The sequence below is a fragment of the Taudactylus pleione genome, unplaced genomic scaffold, assembly GCF_031769625.1.
Source record: "Taudactylus pleione unplaced genomic scaffold, aTauple2 ptg000036l, whole genome shotgun sequence".
Classification (NCBI taxonomy): domain Eukaryota; kingdom Metazoa; phylum Chordata; class Amphibia; order Anura; family Myobatrachidae; genus Taudactylus; species Taudactylus pleione.
The window spans coordinates 4,639,258-4,659,441 of record NW_028284438.1 but is presented as its reverse complement, the minus strand read 5'-3'; the positions used below and the strand labels follow the sequence as shown (position 1 = coordinate 4,659,441).

General features: G+C 43.1%; 1 protein-coding gene across 1 annotated transcript in view; it reads right to left on the bottom strand.

The window, feature by feature from the left end:
• The window catches only part of SYNPO2 (synaptopodin 2), a 272,402-nt gene that overhangs the window by 55,982 nt on the left and 196,236 nt on the right, over window positions 1–20,184 (bottom strand). Inside the window, exon 2 of the mRNA XM_088452249.1 lies at window positions 12,454–12,605. Coding sequence (XP_088308375.1) covers window positions 12,454–12,605 — 152 coding nt within the window. The remainder of the gene's footprint in view (window positions 1–12,453; window positions 12,606–20,184) is intronic.

Below are 20,184 nucleotides of genomic sequence, written 5' to 3'. Positions count from 1 at the left end.
GATGACCGGGCCCCAGTGCACTGTGGGAGACCAGCTGACCGGAGAGGAGCCATCACCGGAGGCCCAATCACCGGTCCCTGGATTCAGGTAAGTAAAAAAAAAATGTTTAATTTTTTTTTTTCTTTTTTTTACAGCAATCAGCTTGCGGTCAGCTTAGACCACATAGCTGATTACTGGTACCAGCTCCTGCCTCTGCTCTCCCCGTTAGAGCAGAGTGGGAGCCCGGTAACTGGGGGAGACCCTGGATAACGACACCTCCAGGTGGCTTTATTATCACAGGGCTTCCCCCGGTATTTTTTTACAATATATTTTTAGTAACTGTGGTCGGATCACATTTCCCATTACAATTATGGGAAATGCGATCTGCTATACTAAAAATAAGTGATACTAAGGGTTGGAGTAGAATTTTACTAATTCTACTCCAATTGCCCTGTAATAACTACAGGTGAAACTAAAATAATGTGAAAAGGGTGTGAAAACATCCTTTTTCACTGTATTTTAGTAAAAATAATGTTAATAAATAGAGCCCTATATGAGCTAAACTGTGTTTATTTTATGTTTGTTTTATGAACATTTACTAGTGCTCATTTAGAGATATTCATTTCTACAATATATTTGTGTTTATCTTATAGTACTTGCAATAATAGCTAATAATAGTAATAATAATAAGTTGCATACAATTTATATTTAAAAGGTTTCACACTGTTGTATCTTTTCTCTTTTTTCCCCATATATTGCAGAATTTCCTATTAAAATTCCAGCCAAATAAGGGACGTACACCAGAATTGTATCATTCGTATCTTCTATGTGCTATTTATGTTAGCGCTCCAGGTACACTACTCCTTAATCTGGTCTCCATGCAAGATCTGATGCAGGTCTAAAAGTCAAGAAAGGAGACATGTCAGTCACTGTGGCTAGAAGTGAGCACAACCTCAGAAAACAACCAAATCGAGTTTTGCCATAACACAGAACGATTCACAGAAGTGTGAAGTTCCAGAGATCTAATATTCCAGTTCAGCTTTTGCTTCTCCATTCAATATTATATTTCATAAACGTAATTATAGTCTACAGAGGTTCCCAAATGCGGTCCTCAACAGTTCACATTTTAGAGAGATCCATTGTTGAACACAGTTGGTTAAATCAAATTGACTGAGGTACTAATTAAAGTCACCTGTGCTCAACCATGGATAACTCTAAAACCTGAACTGTTGGGAAGCCTTCAGGACTGCGTTTGGGAACCCCTGGTCTACGGACAGACCTGGGATGATGATGTAGGCTTGGGGTAGGACTGATAAAACCTAAGACCAATTACCTTGGCAAAATTATGCAAATGTATGCAGTCAAATGTGGACATTTTACTTATCTCTAATTGTGTATGAATCAACAAAGTCACACAGGGCCTGGGGAGTAAACTGATCGCAAGAAGTGAGTGTGGTATAAATGTATATATTCACCAATATGAAAGTGTTTGTATTAGGGGTGAGTGGGTTCGGATTTCTGGAATCCGAACCCCCCCGAGCCCCCCCGATCCGAGGCCGATCCGAGTCAGGCTCGACTTTTCCCGCCTGACTCGGATCTGAAATCGAGGCAAAACGTCATCATCCCGCCTTCCGGGTCTCGCGGGTTTTGGATGCTATATAAGGTACCCGCGTCGGCGCCATTTTCTCACTCGGCTGTGGACAGTGAAGAGGGAGGGTGGGAGTTAGGGCTGGCTGGGCTGTGTAGTGTAGTGTAGTGTAGTGTAGTGCAGAGTAGTGTTGTGCTGTGCTGTGCTGCGCTGTGCTGCTGTTGTCCACTACTTCAAAGTCCATAGGGGCTGGCTGTGTTGTGCTTTGCTGCTGTTGTTAATAGGGGCTGTGTCCACTACTTCAAAGTCCATAGGGGCTGGCTGGACTGTGTTGTGCAGTCAGTTCTCCATAGGGGCTGTGTCCACTCCAAAGTCCTGTGCAGTGTCCCAGTCCTAAAGGAGTGCTGTAGTGTTGTCCAGGGGGTGCTCTGTCCATCAGGGGTGCTCCCCCCAAGTGCTAAAAAAAATAATATTTTTTGTGTGTTTGTGAATTGTGTGCGCAGTAGCCGCACGTGCATCAACAAAGTAGTGCCAAGCGTGCGCCTGTGTCATAAGTAAAGGGCCGGCTGGCTTGACCGTTAAAGGGTGCTGTAACCCCCAAAGTACACTCCAAACCAAATAACAAAATATTTTTTCTGTGTTTGTGAATTGTGTGTGCAGTAGCCGCACGTGCATCAACAAAGTAGTGCCAGGCGTGCGCCTGTGCCATAAGTAAAGGGCCGGCTGGCTTGACCGTTAAAGGGTGCTGTAACCCCCAAAGTACACTCCAGTCCAAACCAAAAAAAAAATTATTTTCTGTGTTTGTGAATTGTGTGCGCAGTAGCCGCACGTGCATCAACAAAGTAGTGCCAAGCGTGCGCCTGTGTCATAAGTAAAGGGCCGGCTGGCTTGACCGTTAAAGGGTGCTGTAACCCCCAAAGTACACTCCAAACCAAAAAAAAATTATTTTCTGTGTTTGTGAATTGTGTGCGCAGTAGCCGCACGTGCATCAACAAAGTAGTGCCAAGCGTGCGCCTGTGTCATAAGTAAAGGGCCGGCTGGCTTGACCGTTAAAGGGTGCTGTAACCCCCAAAGTACACTCCAAACCAAATAACAAAATATTTTTTCTGTGTTTGTGAATTGTGTGCGCAGTAGCCGCACGTGCATCAACAAAGTAGTGCCAAGCGTGCGCCTGTGTCATAAGTAAAGGGCCGGCTGGCTTGACCGTTAAAGGGTGCTGTAACCCCCAAAGTACACTCCAGTCCAAACCAAAAAAAAAATTATTTTCTGTGTTTGTGAATTGTGTGTGCAGTAGCCGCATGTGCATCAACAAAGTAGTGCCAAGCGTGCGCCTGTGTCATAAGTAAAGGGCCGGCTGACTTGACCGTTAAAGGGTGCTGTAACCCCCAAAGTACACTCCAGTCCAAACCAAAAAAAAAATATTTTCTGTGTTTGTGAATTGTGTGCGCAGTAGCCGCACATGCATCAACAAAGGAGCAGCGCCAAGCGTGCTCCTGTGTCCCATAAGTAAAGAGCCGGCTGGCTCATTTCTTAAAGGCTGGTGTAACCCACAAAGTGCACTACTCTCCAGCAAAAATAAAAAAATATTTTCTGTGTTTAGCCGCACGTATATATCAAATCGATATAACATAAATGGAGGACCAAACTTTCTCTGATAAAAATAAAATAGAGAAAGATCAAGAACCACTTCCTCCTAGTGCTGAAGCTGCTGCCACTAGTCATGACATAGACGATAACATGCCATCAACGTCGTCTGCCAAGGCCGATGCCCAATGTCATAATAGAGGGCACATACAATCCCAAATGACAAAGTTCAGGAAAATGACCTTGAAAAAAACATTTAAATCAGCTGAAGAGAAACGTAAACTTGCCAATATGCCATTTACGACACGGAGTGGCAAGGAACGGCTAAGGTCGATCCCTAGTATGTTCATGACAGGGTTCAGCTTCACATGACGATGGAAGCCCTCCTCCCACTAAAAAAATCAAAAGAGTTAAGCTGGCAAAAGCACTGCGAAGAACTGTGCTTTCTAAGAAGATATCACAAATCCCCAAGGAGAGTCCAAGCGTGGTGGTGGTTGCGATGCCTGACCTTCCCAGCACTGGACGGGAAGAGGTGGCTCTTTCCACCATTTGCACGCCCCCTGCAAGTGCTGAAAGGAGCACCCACAGTCCACTTGCTGATATGCAAATTGAAGATGTCACTGTTGAAGTACAACAGGATGAGGATACTGGTGTAGCTGGCGCTGAGGAGGAAGTTGGCGAGGAGGATTCTGATGGTGATGTGGTTTGTTTAAATCAGGCTCCGGGGGAGACTGTTGTTGTCCGTGGGATGAAAAAGCCCATCACGGTCATGCCTGGGCAGAAGACCAAACATTCCACCTCTTTGGTCTGGCAATATTTCTATCCAAATCCGGACAACAACTGTCTTGTCATATGTACCATATGTAAAGGTGAAATAAGTAGGGGTAAGGACGTCAACCACCTAGGAACATCCTCCCTTATACGGCACCTGCAGCGCGTTCATAAAAAGTTACTGTCAAGTTCAGAAACTTTGGCTAAGACCGTAAGCAGTCCAGGGACACCTAAATCCCGTTGTCCTGTTGTATCCAAGCGCCTGCAAACCACACCGTCAACTCCCTCCTCGTCAATTTCCTCCTTAGTCAGGATCGGAAGTAGTCCTGCAGGCCATGTCACTGGCATGACTGACTCTCCTATCCGGGATTCCTCCGGAGGATCCTGCATTGCTACGCCTACTGCTGCCGCTGCTGCTGTTGCTGCTGCTGCTGGGAGTCGTTCATCATCCCAGAGAGGAAGTAGGAACACCACTACTTTTACTAAACAATTGACCCTCCAACAGTCCTTAGCGAGGAGGATGAAGTACGACAGCAGTCATCCTGAAGCAAAACGTATAACTGAGGCCTTGACTGCTATGTTGGTGTTAGACGTGCGTCCGGTATCCGCCATTAGTGCAGTGGGATTTAGACAATTGATGGAGGTAGTGTGTCCCCGGTTCCAAATCCCGTCTAGATTCCACTTAACTAGGCAAGCGATACCGAGACTGTACAGAAACGTCAGAAAAAGTGTCCACAGTGTCCTGAAAAATGCCGTTGTACACAATGTCCACTTAACCACGGACATGTGGACAAGTGGAACAGGGCAGACTAAGGACTATATGACTGTGACAGCCCACTGGGTAGATGTATCACCTTACGCAGCAACAGCAGCAGCGTCACCAGTAGCAGCATCTCAGAAACGCCAGCTCGTTCCAAGGCAGGCTACGCTGTGTATCACCGGTTTCAGTAAGAGGCACACCGCCGACAACCTCTTAGAGAAACTGAGGGAAATCATTGCCTAGTGGCTTACCCCACTTAGACTCTCCTGGCGATTTGTGATATCTGACAACGCCACCAATATTGTGCGGGCATTACATCTGGGCAAATTCCAGCACGTCCCATGTTTTGCTCACACAATAAACTTGGTGGTGCAGAATTTTCTGAAAAGCGACAGGGGCATGCAGGAGACGCTTTGGGTGGCCCAAAAAATTTCTGGCCACTTTCGCCATTCAGCGACTTCGTGCCGAAGACTGGAGCGCCAGCAAACACTCTTGAACCTGCCCCGCCATCACCTGAAGCAAGAGGTTGTGACGCGGTGGAACCCAACCCTCTATATGCTTCAGAGGATGGAGGAGCAGCAAAAGGCCATACAAGCCTATACATCCACCTATGACATAGGCAAAGGAGGGGGTATGCACCTGACTCAAGCACAGTGGAGAATGATTTCCGTGTTGTGCAAGGTTCTCCAGCCCTTCGAACTTGCCACACGTGAAGTCAGTTCAGACACTGCCAGCTTGAGTCAGGTCATTCCCCTCATCAGGCTTTTGCAGAAGCAGCTGGAGAAAGTGAAGGAGGAGCAAAGACGGAGCGATTCCGCTCGGCATGTGGGACTTGTGGATGAAGCCCTTCATTCGCTTTGCCAGGATTCCAGGGTGGTCAATCTGTTGAAATCAGGCCACTACATTTTTGCCACCGTGCTCGATCCTAGGTTTAAAGCCTATGTGGTGTCTCTCTTTCCGGCCAACACAAGCCTGCAGAGGTGCAAAGACCTGCTGGTGAACACACTGTCAGCTGAAGCGGAACGTGACACGTCAACAGCTCCTTCTTCATTTTCTCCCGCAACTGGGGCTGCCAGGAAAAAACTTAGGTATCCTAAGCAACCCGCTGGCGGTGATGCAGGGCAGGCAGGACCAAGTTTGGACATCTGGTCCGGACTGAAGGACCTGGCAACAATTTCTGACATGTCTACTGTCACTGCATATGATACTGTCACCATTGACAGAATGGTGGAGGATTACATCGGTGACAGCATCCAAGTAGGCATGTCAGACAGTCCATACCTGTACTGGCAGGAAAAAGAGGCAATTTGGAGGCCTCTGTACAAACTGGCTCTATTTTACCTGAGTTGCCCCCCCCTCTAGTGTGTACTCCGAAAGAGTTTTTAAGTGCAGCAGGGTACCTTGTCAGCGAAAGGCGTAGGAGGTTGCTTCCACAGAATGTGGAGAAGATGATGTTCATCAAAATTAATTATCAGCTCTTCCAGGGAGACCAGCCTCCAGAACGTACAGAGGGACCTGTGGTGGTGGATTCAAGTGGGGACGAGTTAATACTTTGTGAGGATGAGGATGTACACACTGAAGAGGGTGAGGAATCGGTGGATGAGGAGGATGAGGATGACATCTTGCCTCCGTAGAGCCAGTTTGTGCAGGGACAGATTAATTGCCAGCTTGTTTTGTGGGGGCCCAAACGAACCAATCATTTCAGCCACAGTTGTGTGGCAGACTCTGGCGCTGAAATGATTGGTTTGTTAAAGTGTGCATGTCCTGTTTATACAACATAAGGGTGGGTGGGAGGGCCCAAGGACAATTCCATCTTGCACCTCTTTTTTTTCTTTGCATTATGTACAGTTTGGGGCCTAGTTTTTCAAACTGCCATCCTGTCTGCCACTGCAGTATCACGCCTAGATGGGTCACGTGTTTGTGCCGCCCACTCGTGTCGCTTAGCATAGTCATCCAGCTACCTCGGTGCAACCTTTTGGACATAAAAACACTATTGTGAGGTGTGAGGTGTTCAGAATAGACTGGAAATGAGTGGAAATTAAGGTTATTGAGGTTAATAATAGCATAGGAGCTGAAAAACCTACAAATTCTGTGATTTTAGCTGTTTTTATGCTTTTTTTCAAAAAAATACAGATCCAAAACACAAAACCCAGAACCCAAAACACGGAAGGGTGGTTTTGGCAAAACCAATCCAGATCCAAAACATGAAGAAAGATCAAGATCCAAAACACAAAACACGAAAAGTGGCCGGTGCACACCCCTAGTTTGTATGCAATATGCAAGTGTATGTGTCTCAGCTGGGTATGTACAGTAGCATAAGCACTTGATCTGCTAATAGTCATCATAACAGTGCACTTGTATCTATTCTGTACTAAGTGCAAAATATATGCCTACAAAGAGGCATATATCTGCTTACTTACAGGTCTGCATAGCCCACATCTGCATGTAAAAGCCCTCACTCAACTTTGCTTATGTGAGAACACTCCATCACAACCCAGTTCTTCCTCTTTGTTTGCTATGTGTAGATGCAATTGTAATGTGTCGCCTCTGCTTCGCCTGTACTTGTGTGCACCATTATCTGAGCATGTGCAGTGTGAATTCATGTATGATACGTTCAGCTCTGCATCAGACCCATAGAGCATATTTGAAAATAAAGTCTGCCAAGCTGTCACTCACACTGTCTCTGGAAGATTTTGATCAGGGTTGTTAAAAGCAAAGAAAAGTGCAAAATCTGGCCCCCAAATGCCTAATTGTAATTTTCCTTTGAGTTGAAACATACTAATATATTCAGTAATTACATTATAAAAAAATAATATTATATTTTAACATAGGGTTGCCACATGAAATGAATAGAATAATTGGTGTAGGGGTTTCACAACACCTAAAAAGTTGGGAAAATAAGATTTCTGCCATCCATAACTTTAGGTGACATGTTTATTTACTTTAATTGATCAGAACAAATCTTAAGGAAAAAATGTCAAGATGTTGCCATATAAAATGTGCAGCCTGTCACTACACAGAAAGCAATTTAATGTTGTAAGTTGTCTGGATATAAACAGGGTCGAGTGGATGAGTTTATCCCTCCTTAAAAGGTCATGTAAATGTTAGGATGCATGCGTGCAGTGACAACAACTGCTGCCAGCAGCTTCATTTCACAGGAAACCATCAATGTATTAACTCGATTTATATCTGGCAAATAGAATTACACCATTTCAACCTGTTCGAAAACCAAGCACATACAAAGAGTAGTCATGTGTATCTGATATAAAAGACCTTCACCATACCTCCTACTTGTCCCGATTTAAAGGGTCTGCCCCACTAGCGGACAGCTTTTTCTACATAGCAAGGTAGTAGTGAATGGGTACAGCAAGCACCTGCCACTTTTGAAGTAGTTTATGGAGGGTGCTATGGGTATGATTATGCTTGGAAGTGCCAGACACCACGTGCCATTACTCCCAACCTGGGGATACGTGCCATTCCTCCCAACCTGATGTGACTACATACTCCTTTATTGTTCCGATTTCCAAACTTCAAATGGTGTGAGGTATTCTTCTCTCTTGCACACCGGTTTACTACTGTTATACTGAAGTCAGGATGGCCAACCTGCACCTCTTGAGCTGCATGGGGCTCTTTGTAGTTGTAAATGTAGCTCACGGTTTGGAGCAGAAGCAGGGTTGTATCATGGAACTTTGAGCAAAAGTGGCTAGGGTGTGGAAGCTGGCAGGAGTGGATTGACACCAGGGGCCACATCATGTGACCTCCCCTACGCAATGCAGGGGGGCAAGAGAAGTAGAGTGGAGTTTTGGAGAGGTGAAAGGCCCTTTGGGGTGATCTTCTAGCATGTGGCTGTTGATTGATGAGCACACAAGGGAAATGTGGGGTAGTCTGACGGCATGTGGGCAGTCTGAGTGAAATGTAAGGTGCATGTGAGGAGGTCTGATGCAGGTGAGGGCCATTTGTTGGGCGTCCACTCTGAAGATGTGGGGAAGTGGGATGGTTTAATGGCACAAGGGTATGTGTAATAGCATGTAAGGGGCTCTAACTGGTATTGGAGGGTGCATGTGGGGAGGTCTGATGGCATGTGGAGGGGTTTTGATGGACATGTTTACGAGCAAGTGAGGAGGTCTGATGGCATTTAAGGAAAATGTGGAAAAATCAAGGTACTGTATGTATGGAGCATGTGGAGGATGTGAGGTGATCTGACTGCAGGTTGTTGCATTTTTTTTTGATATGTGGGAAGATGTAATGAGCATGTAAGGAGCCTGATAGCATGTGGGGGTCTGATGGTCATGTAAGGAGAAATGGGAAGGTTTGGGGGCATATCAGGGGCTTGAGGGGTGGGCTTGAGAGGAGGTTGATGAGCATATAAGAGGCATGTGGGAAGGTCTTATGAGCATGTAAGGGGCATGTGCAGAAATCTTATGGCATGAGAGGAGGTCTTATGAACATGAAAGAGGCATATGGGGAGATCTTATGGCATGAGGGGAGGTCTTATGAGCATGTAAGAGGCATGTGAGACTAGGGACGGAAGTCATATGGTGATGTATGATGGCATGTATAAAGTCTAGGACACTTGTAAGGATCATATAGAGAGGTTTGATGGGTCTTTGGAGAAGCCTGAAGGTCATAGGTCATTGTGGTATCTTTAGATTGTTTTTTGCTCTCTCAACCTCATAATGTTGGAGCAAAGCCTGCCAATTTTGCAAGTTCAGCTGCTCCAAATGTTTAGAAACCATAGGTTTTAATTAATTACCCCCAATGTCAGGAGTCAGGACAAACTCCATTCGTTTTTGCAAAAATATCCCAATACTGCATGTAGATAATTCATCTTGTACATTTATTAAGGTGGTGTTGACTTGGTCAGAAAACATTTTTATTATTATTTATCTTCAACTCCTGCTGTCTGTTAAGTCCCCTGTAATTCAGTGGCCAGATTGTGGGAATGATTACAGCAACACATAGGGGCATATTAAATTAGGTGTGAGAATAGCAAAAATCCTGCACCCAGTTTTTCCCCGCAGGTGTGGGATTTTGCTATTCAATTAGGGGCAGCAACCTCTCCTCCCAGCAGCCACCTCGACTCCCAGCAGCCTCCTCCTCAGTGCAAAGGTGGAGATGAGATGACTGGGAGTCGTGGAGACCACCGGACAGGTACGTTTTTTTTTTTATTTCCTCTTTTATTTCCTCGCACTGTGGGGTGCTGAAAACCCTGCATGCAATTTTTTCAATTGGATACCACAAGTACCGGGTATCGGGTACATATACCGGTGTGTGTGTGTGTGTGTGTGTGTATATATATATATATATATATATATATATGTGTGTGTGTTATGATTAGTCGGCATGAGAGTGTCGACATGATCATAATGTCGTCATCTACTATGTTGACATTCATCATGTAGAGGCATATGAAATGTCAACATGTTGGAATGTCTACATATTGCCCCTGGTGGCCCAGCGGTGACTCATCTGCTCCTGGCGGCTCCAGCTTGGCTTCTTGGCTGGGTTTGGTCCGGCAGTCATATAACACTAACATCTCAGTCAGACCTCCGATACCCCAGTGTCCCAGAGAGTATTCCCTAAACCTCCCTCTGGTGCCTAACTCTAACCCCCACCCCCCTTTCAATCCCCCTAACCCCTTCCCAACCCAGTCTAACCTCCCCTCCTGTAGCCTAACCCTAGTCTTACAATGTCAACATGTTATATATATATATGTTAGCTTAACCGTCACTACTAAAGGGTTAAATAAAATATCCTGTTTGTATCAGGTTTAGGGGTCTACTTACTAAGCAGTGTTAGGTGAAGTGAAAAGTGATAAGGTGCCAGCCAATCAGCTCCTAACTGTCATTTTTCAAACACAGCCTGTGAGATGGCAGTTAGGAGCTGATTGGCTGGCACCTTATCACTTTTCACTTCTCCTAACACTGCTTAGTAAGTGTACCCCTAATCCTGGGTTTTAGAAACAAAAATGTTGTTTTTTATCATTTCACTTTATTTTGTTTAAAAAAATAATAATTATATGTTTGCTGCTCTGAAATGTTTTCTTTATCTCATCATTATGTATATAACATACACACACAGCATGCACACACGTACGCGCAAACACACACGTGCGTGCACATACACACAGCATACATGTGCGCACACACAGCGTACTTGCAAACACACACATAGCATACATACTGGCACAAACCAAGCGCTGAGGAGAAGAGGAGGCTCACAGCCGAAGATTTCATGATGTGAGCGGAACTGCAGGTCCCTCGTGCATCTGTATAACTATATAGTGCCGAAAGCTCTGCCAATTGCAGCGAGTGCAGACTAGAGAGATGGGGACAAGGCTGTCTCCGTCTCTGAAAATATTATTTGGTATGTCAGGAGGGAGTACTGGGTACTCAGAAATCCCGCCAGGGAATATGAGGGGAGAAGTACAGTATTAAGCCTTCTAAAGAGAGGACAAGTGGAGACGTTGCCCATAGTATCCAAACAGCTTATTTTATAGAATGTATTTAAAAAAGCTACCAAGAAGCTGATTGGTTGCTACGGACAACTTCTGGACTTATACTCTTCTCCACTCTTTTGAAACATTTCCCCCCCTAGTTTCAGCATGAAAGCACCATCACTGGCTTTATGTCTAAAATATTATTTTCATTAGCTAATCAGAGTGAATTTGAATATTATGATAGGTACGTAAATAATAAATCTATTATAAATAAGTCAGTATAGTTAAAAAAATTAAATGGCTGTTAAATATATTTGTTTCTTTTATTGTCAAGCGATTGCACGGTCATGCAGGACTATAACTAGGAGTGGCTGAGCAGGGCCTCCGTCCAGGGCACAAGACCAAGAGAGGGCACCATCACTGTCCTGGTGGCACCTGTATTTGGCTTGCAGGGTGCTTGTAACAACATCCTACAGCTCAGAGAACAGCACAACATGTCTTAACGGTGCGCCCATCAGATTGCTGGTGTCAACCCCCTCTCTCGCGACGTCATGGCATCACATGTGCTGGGCCGTCCCAGCGTGCATTAGTGCTCTGTTACGGTACTGTCGTCATGTGATATATGTTGGCACTATCAAGGAAACTTTAATAACACATGGAATAATGTCCTCTGTACTGTTTTTTGAAGGATATTATAAGTCGCACAGCAGTTAATTCATACAGAAAATAGAAATACAAATTATAATGTGTGTATTTATTATAGGAACGGGTTAGTTATTTTTTTATGATACATACTTCTTCCTAATATACACTAAATATCCCATCACAAATCATCAACTATAAGAACTGACATTAGAGCCTATCATTAATACTAATAGTTCTACAAGTGTTTATACATAATTAACATAATTTGTGTGTTATAATAATAATATCTTTTTTTTTATTTTAAATGTTTTTTGTGCCTTCCTAGAATTTAGTTGTATACATAGGGCCATATCCCATAGACGCGATAGGCCACGTATATGCGAAAAGTTTACAATTGTGCAAACTTTTTGCCAAAAATGCATTGTGGGCTATCCTATTAGCTGCGCCTTTTCGCATGTGCAAATTCCTCATAGTCATAGTCAAAAGCCGCAAAAACAGATTTCACCATCTCCGAGAAGGTGAAAAGTTGTGCAAAACCCCTATTTTTTGCTAAAAATGTCGGGACTTGGTACAGAACCCCTTGGACACCATCCCCCCTATTGTAGCTCTGCAGCAAATGGCCTCTAGAAAACATTTGAATGGATTGGCAACAGAGAGAGTGAAATGAAAGATTGCTGTGTGTTTTACCTTTTCACCAGCAGCTGGAGGTCATCGTGTGATTTTTCAATAAGAGCCACAACTTCTGAGTAAGGAATGTCAGTGCAGGGTGTCCCATTGATGGAGACCACCTCATCTCCCACACATAACCCTGCAGTGGAGGACTTGCTTGTACTACGAACCTGAAACAAATCAGAGAGATGGTAAATAATATGTAATACCCTTCATGTGGTTTTGAGTTAGGCAGATTTTGCATAGTTATGTACAGTAGGATAACATGAAGTACCCCTATGGTGCTTCTGTTTTGCACTATACTTAACACATTTTCAGCATTAGACAGCACCTTACAACAAAAGAGTTGTGAATTGTTATATTGCGGCAAGTTCTCCAAATTATTTCTTGTTTTAGTGTTTCTCAAAAAGAGCTAACATAATAATTTAACAAAATCAATACCATACCTCCCAACATTTTGCAGTTGATTCGGGCCTTTAGCGCATGTCTGAAAAGGAAGTGTGGCCTAGCAGGAAGTGAATGGCCTTGTGACACGTGGCGCATTTTCATCACTATGGGGACACGCCGAGTACTCCCGGAGATGCTAGGCTGCCCCCTGGCTCTCTCCATACTGTGAATAGATACCGTGCTATGCAGAACAGCAGTGACAGTGCTCGCCACAAATCACCCCCTCCCCCCCAGCACAGGACAACATGACACACAGGTGGGACAGTCTCTGAAATAGGGACAGTCCCACCAAAAGCGGGACAGTTGGGAGGTATGAAATACCGTCAGGGACCTCAATAGGTATCCCTTATTTGACACTGTCTAGGTCAGAGCCAATAACTGTATCACCATGACTGGTAATACACTAGCGTGATCGCACAGATCCCCAAGTCCTGATGTAGCGCGGGCAGAGTCAAATGTAATACACCGAATAATCTATCCCTTTGCCCGTTATACCATATACCTCTCCTTACTGCCACCACCCATGGAAAATACAGAGGCCATAGGTCCCCAAACATTTTATCACAATTGCACAGTCTCTGCTACACAAGCTAGCACTCAGTTACTCGGTCTCCCCCTGCTAGCAATAAATAATAGTTATAGCGTACCCTTAGCGATCTAATAGCCTCTTCACAGACTGGGTTCTGGAGCATAAATGAAAATAGACTAATAAAGGAACACTCTATTTACAAAAGAAGTACAATGCTTATGCTGGCCATACACTCTGCAATTATCGGGACGATCCGCCCGATATCGGCGGATCGCCGCGATAATTGCAGCGTGTATGCGGGCGACCGAGGGTTAAATATTGCTCGGTCGGGCATGCTGGATTGTCCAGCATGCCCGTCCGATGCGATATTTACCCGGGAAACTGTCGGCCGCATCGGGCAGTGTATGCCCAGCGCGGCCGACAGACAGACATTTCCTGTGTTCCTTCCTACGGAAGGAACAGGGAAATGTCTCCTCCCCCGGGGGCGGAGCGCAGATGTCGGGCTATACACTATGAGATTTCTCTCACAGTGTATGCCGGCAACCTCTGTGGCTGGCATGCAGCCAGATAAAATGTCTGTCGGTCTGACAGACATTTTATCTGGCAGTGTATGCCCAGCATTAGATACATACATTATATAAATAAATAGGATTACAGATTACACAGACATGTGTGTTGCAATTTCAAAATAAAAAGGAAAAACACACAGAATTACACTTTGCTTATTCTGGGCCAGGGGGCACAACAGGAAAATGCAGGTTCAGGCTTCAAATTAGAATGATCCCCCAAGTCTGACACAAAGAAAAAAGCTCCCAAACCTTATATACCCTGTGTCAACAGTGATGTCATGACAAAGTCATTGATGACTGGCTGGCTTGTTAATTAACCCAGGGATTATACCAGGAGCGCCCATGTAAATTTTAACCCAATAATCTCCCCTGTGTACTAGCCACATGAAATATGGTATGTTCACATTACTCTCTACTATTTAAACTATAAAAGGAGTGTAAACTAGACTGCTCTGTGATGTGTGATTAGTTAGATACTTCATTTATTCCATACCATAAACCCTAGGTGTCCTCAAATCACACCAGTTGAGTGTACAGACTTCAGGTACAGACTTCAGGTACAGTATATTTCTATGAGTTTGGGAACTCCTGGTGAGCAGACTGCTATGAATCCCCCTGCTGTTCTTAGTGCCAGCTACACATTCTCAAGTAAACTGTATGCAGACATAGACAAAGGCCTTTTTTTTTTACCAATCTCCTGGTCCAGGTAATAGATTTTCCTGCTCATAGGACACTATAAGGGATGTACATTTTCATCAAACTATACCTGCCCCCTCTCAGGCTTCCTCAGTGATTTACATGCAACAATCCTTATCCCACCTTATGTGGGTGATAAATGCCACAGGATAACCGAACCTGACAATAAAGCATTCAGATTACCTGCCCTCTTAGACTTTGCATTTATAAGAAAAAACGTTCATATTTGAGCAATAGTTGAATTATTATTAATGGCAGATATTTCCCTCTCTACAATGTCCTGACTGTCACAAATACCTATATCAGTTTGTGGCTATACTTCAATAGGAGGACTGTGGAATATGTGTATATGTAATTATGCATATATGTGTAAGCAGTTAATATGATAGTATGTACAGTAAATAGGGTTTCTAGCTTTCAGTGTAAATTTTGGAGGTAATTCACTATATTTTTTTGTTATATGCAAAGAAAATAAAAACCTGTATTTTTCAGTTTTAATGAAATAAATATACCAAACAAAACACAAATTAGACACACCATAACATTTTGGTGTTTAGATTTGTCATTTTAAACATATCTTGCTACACTTGTATATGAAGCAAGCATCATTTTACATCAACTTAAGAGGAGTGAGGAGAGGGTGCCATGAGACAGGGGAGAGGGTGTCAGAATAAAGGAAGGGTTCTAAATTAAAGGAATTCATGGAAGGGTGCAGGGTGTTGGGAAACAGTAACAGCGGACAGGGAGAGATGCTCAAAAATTTCAAACTGATTCAAAACTTTAATGAATTTCATGACTTTCATGGCCATGAACATTTTTATTTTATTAACAGTTACTTATAAAGCATATATATTATTTTATTAACAGTTACTGATAAAGCATACATATTTAGCAACCCTTTACAGAGAATGCAGTCATTAACATCATTGCCTGTCCCAGAGGAGCTTACAATCTATATTCCCTTTCACAAGTACACACATACGCACTAGGGTTAATTTTTGTAAGAAGCCAATTAAACGAACAGTATACTTGTGGATTGGAAGAGGAAACTGCATTGCCCGGGGCAAACCCACGCAAGTACAAGAAGAAAGTACAAGATTTACACAGTTAGGGCCATGGTGGGAAGCAAACCCAAGACCTCACTAACCGTGCTGACCATATTAGTGGGACAATCTTAACTGGACCCCCAATTCAAATTTCGGATTTAAAATGTGTGGCTCATATTTTCAATATGCAGTTCTCTAATAGCATTTAAAGTCTGCCATTCACCCTGGAGGTTCACCATTGATGTCTGAGGTCAGCAGTTCACAGTTTATCTTTGTGTTAAATTTGCTGTTTTTATATACTAATTAATATTTTTAATCAAACTTCAAACTGTGCTTGACGTTTGTCGGCAATATGTGCAAATCGGCCCAAGTATGTATGAAGTGATTCATACATGGTTGACCAAGCGTGAACATAGTACATTTTCACGAATTTAGATACATTATTTAATCAATCTAAAAATGTACACATTGCAGCAAATTTACAAAGTTTAGAACAGATCTATAGAACCTGTACGAGTGTCAGATCAGTTCATAAATACAACTGTGCTGACATGGAAGCGTTATGGGTCTGTTCCTGCACTGATCTGCCACTCATACTGAAACACTGTGGATCAATGTAGCTTGTTTTCTCACTGCCCACGGTCCTGACAGTTCAGTACTTTTTATTATTATTTACAATTTATTTGCACTTAGGCATTACTAAGATAACATATACTGTACACTTTTTTAACAAATAATTTTTTTTCATTATGTACAAAGGATGTTGTTGCAATGGCAATTATTCTTACGCTTCTAGACAAGAATATGTTTCCAAATAAGGAGTCAACACTGAAAACAATGTTTCCGAAGTGTCTCATGCTTTATTATGCTCATGATTGCCAATATGAGATGTTTGCAAGTCATTATGTTAGGATCAGAACACCAGTCTCACTGAGAATTACAGAATAGCATAGACAATATTTAAGGTTATAGCACCCATTGCACTGGCCAGTGCTGCAGACAATTATATTATAATTTCAAGAAACAAGAAATTGCAGAATTAGAAACACACTGACATGAAAAACTGAGATATATTACTATTGCAAAGATATAATTGCCGACCTTCAAGTTCCCCCTCTGGGTAAACTTGGAGGTGAGTTCTCTGTGGCAAAGGCGGGGAAGGGAATGTTGATACAACATGCATCGTAATGACCCTGCTCCCCATAGAGAAATGCCACAATTCACAGTACCATGTAGCGGGTGATGGTGAATCAATTTGGCAAGAGGCACATCATCATGCCCACCTACTGCCCACTGAATTGGAAAGTGGACTGGATCTGGATGGGTGGTCTTGCCATCCTTAAATGTGTGAGTCTCCTGCACACTCAAGGAGATCAGGTAAATATGAATAAAGGGTAATCCACTTTATTTTCCTTATGTCATCCATTATTCAATATGTTCACTTTGTGGATAGATCTCAAAATGGCAATGTATGGGGGATGCAAAATGCTGCATCTGTTGCTGAGAGGTGCTGTCCAGGGTTTTCTTAACAGCAGTGTGGACCCTGTGCAAAGCAATGCACAGGGGCCCCTACCCACCCATTCACGGGAAAGAAATTTAAATGGCCACATGCAAAGAGACTCTGTCTGACTGGTCTGAAACCGGCAGATGAACTGAAGCTGGAACTGAGGTGAGTACTCGTCAACGGGGGAGATGGGGTGGGGGAGGTTAGATCAGAATACAGTGCACCGGCGGCCGGCTTACAAAAATATCACAAATTCACCAACTGGCCGTGGCAGCAGGGGTGCAGGTTGGCGGGCCCATACAAGTTTCGGGCCCTTGGGAAACTGCCCAACAAGCCCAATGGAAGAGATGGCCCTGAGTATGTCCTGTGCTGAATACAGTTTAGATACACTCCTGTGCATTGTACAGCATTGCATTGCATTCATTCACTGGTTAACATGACATGTTGCATACAATATGCCCGGCAGTGAACATCCCAACGGTCACAATATCGACAGCGGAATCCCGATGCATGTTGGTAAGTATACTGACCCTTACCCTAACCATAAGTCACCTTTCACAGCCTAACCCTAACCAACCCCTCCTGCTGCTTAGCCCTAACCATCCCCTACTGCAGCCTATCCCTTCCCCTAGTGCCTAACCCTAATACTCACCATCTGGATTCTGACCATCAGACGGATTCCCGGAGACGGTATTGTGATGACGGTCAGTATTCTGAAGTTGGTATAGTGACCGTCAGGATGGATCCTGACTACATCCCAATAGGGCTGCAGAGCCATTTTCTCTGTACTAAATGAGCTGATTGTGATGCGGAGGTGCTGCTGATAATGGGAAGTCATCCTCTACATAATAAGACAGCATTTATACTAATCAGGTGCACTTTGCAGGAGAATGCAAATTATGATGCAAACTTTTCCTGATTATAATGTATTTAAACAGTATTTGAATAAAATATTTAATAAAGAATAAGCATTTTAATTTATTTTTTTAAATCAAAATGAAAATCCATGTTTGTTTATCATTTAAATCTATTGGCCATGTGTGAACTGGCCCAAGCATGTGTGAATTAGCTTGAACATGGTAGAACACACTCGAACATGGTCAACTTTCTGAAATATAGCTCAAATATAAAACAAAATGCAGTCAATTTTCAAACTGATTCGTTGAACCAGTGCGAGTGCCAGGTCAGTTAACAAATACAGCTGGGCTGATGGTGGAAACAGCATGGAGTAGTTCCTGCAATGGTCTGACACTCATCTCAGGACTTTAGTGAGAATGCAAGTTACTGGTTTCACAGTGTTTTGGCATGTCAGTTATTTTTATTATAATCAACAGTATGATTTGTACCCAGGCATTTCCTGATATCTATATGTACAATCAATCTACAGGCCGTATATGAAATACTACTGTTTAGTGTCCATTGGAATTTACTATAGGCATAACAACATGCAGTAGTGCAATCTCAGTGAACTGTGATATCATACATTGCATGAGCCATGAAATACCACATTATAGGAATTGGTCTGTATTGCAGAATAGAAACATTTTCAAGGGTCAACTCAGGGCTGACACTGGAATTAGGGACAGTGGTAACTATACAAATGCAGTTAGGGGTATATTTGCTACAGTGAGAGTTTCTAGAAATTGAGATGTTGCCCATAGCAACCAATCAGATTTTACTTAACATTTAGCTAGCACCTTCTAGAAGGTATTAGCTAGAAACTGATTGGTTGCTATGGGCAACATCTCCATTTCTAAAAACTCTCAGTTTAGTAAATATACCCCTTAATGCCAAAAATATGAATACTGACCTTCAACATATCTCCTATAGTACAAAGGAGTGCACATAACCTGACATGATGTGCAGGTTTTATAAAAGAGAGATGATGCCAAAATACTGTGATCCCAACATTTACAAATAAGGAATGGTATGCTGAGTTTATTCCTCTACTGTTAGAATGTAAATAGGCAAGTAGTTTTGGAAGCAACAATGAAAGAAATGACACTTCAAACCTGTCTATGACAATGTTACATCAGTCAGATGTTTCCATTAACATCTAACTTTCCTGTGGCTGTGATCAGGAAGTATAAATATTAGGGATGATAATTGCATGGAAGCGATGCATAACTAGTTGTCACCATTGGAAAGATTGCAGCATCATGGGAAGCCGGGCACAAACCATTATGCCCTTGTTTAAAGCAAAATGTTACTGTACTTTGTTAGCCATTAGAAAATGTGTGGTACCGTTATGTATCATCATGCTTAACAAAGGAACATCAGAGACCCCAAATCTAGCATTGCAAGTCATACGAACAGGCAACCAGGGGTCAGACAGAAACTAAAATATGCGCCTGACTTCACAGAAGGCTGTCAATGCTCATGAATTCATATTGGACCCACTATGCCTCTATCTATGGTACATTGTTCATCCATTAGAGAATCTGAGGTGACTCTTACTTCAGTATATGGAGAGGAAGGATGACAGGGAGAGTTGTATCAAGGAAGATTAATCAATATAAATAGTTGTCACACTGACATTATCCCAAGGACTGAAATTACTTTAGTATTTATGCTGCTGGATTCTGCCATGAAATTGTCTGACGTGTAACTGAAATGGTGAAATGTAATATACACAATAAACCACAAATTGTGTTTTTCGTTATTTAATCAGCCAACAAGGTAGAAATAATAAAAAAGGACTTTTGCTGAAATAATGTTATTCATTGCCCTTAGTGCGTTTTCCTACTTTGAAAACCTGCTGCCCTACAGTCCTGTCATATTGCAATGAATGTCATGCATCATTCCTTAGGGGATACATTCAGGGTCCCGACAGCTGGGATTCTCGCACAAATGCCCACTAGCTGGTGATAATAACAGGTTAGCGGGTCATCTCCACTCATACGGCTGAATGACTCAGACAGCGACTATCTCTACCAGTAACTACATGTCAGAAAGTCT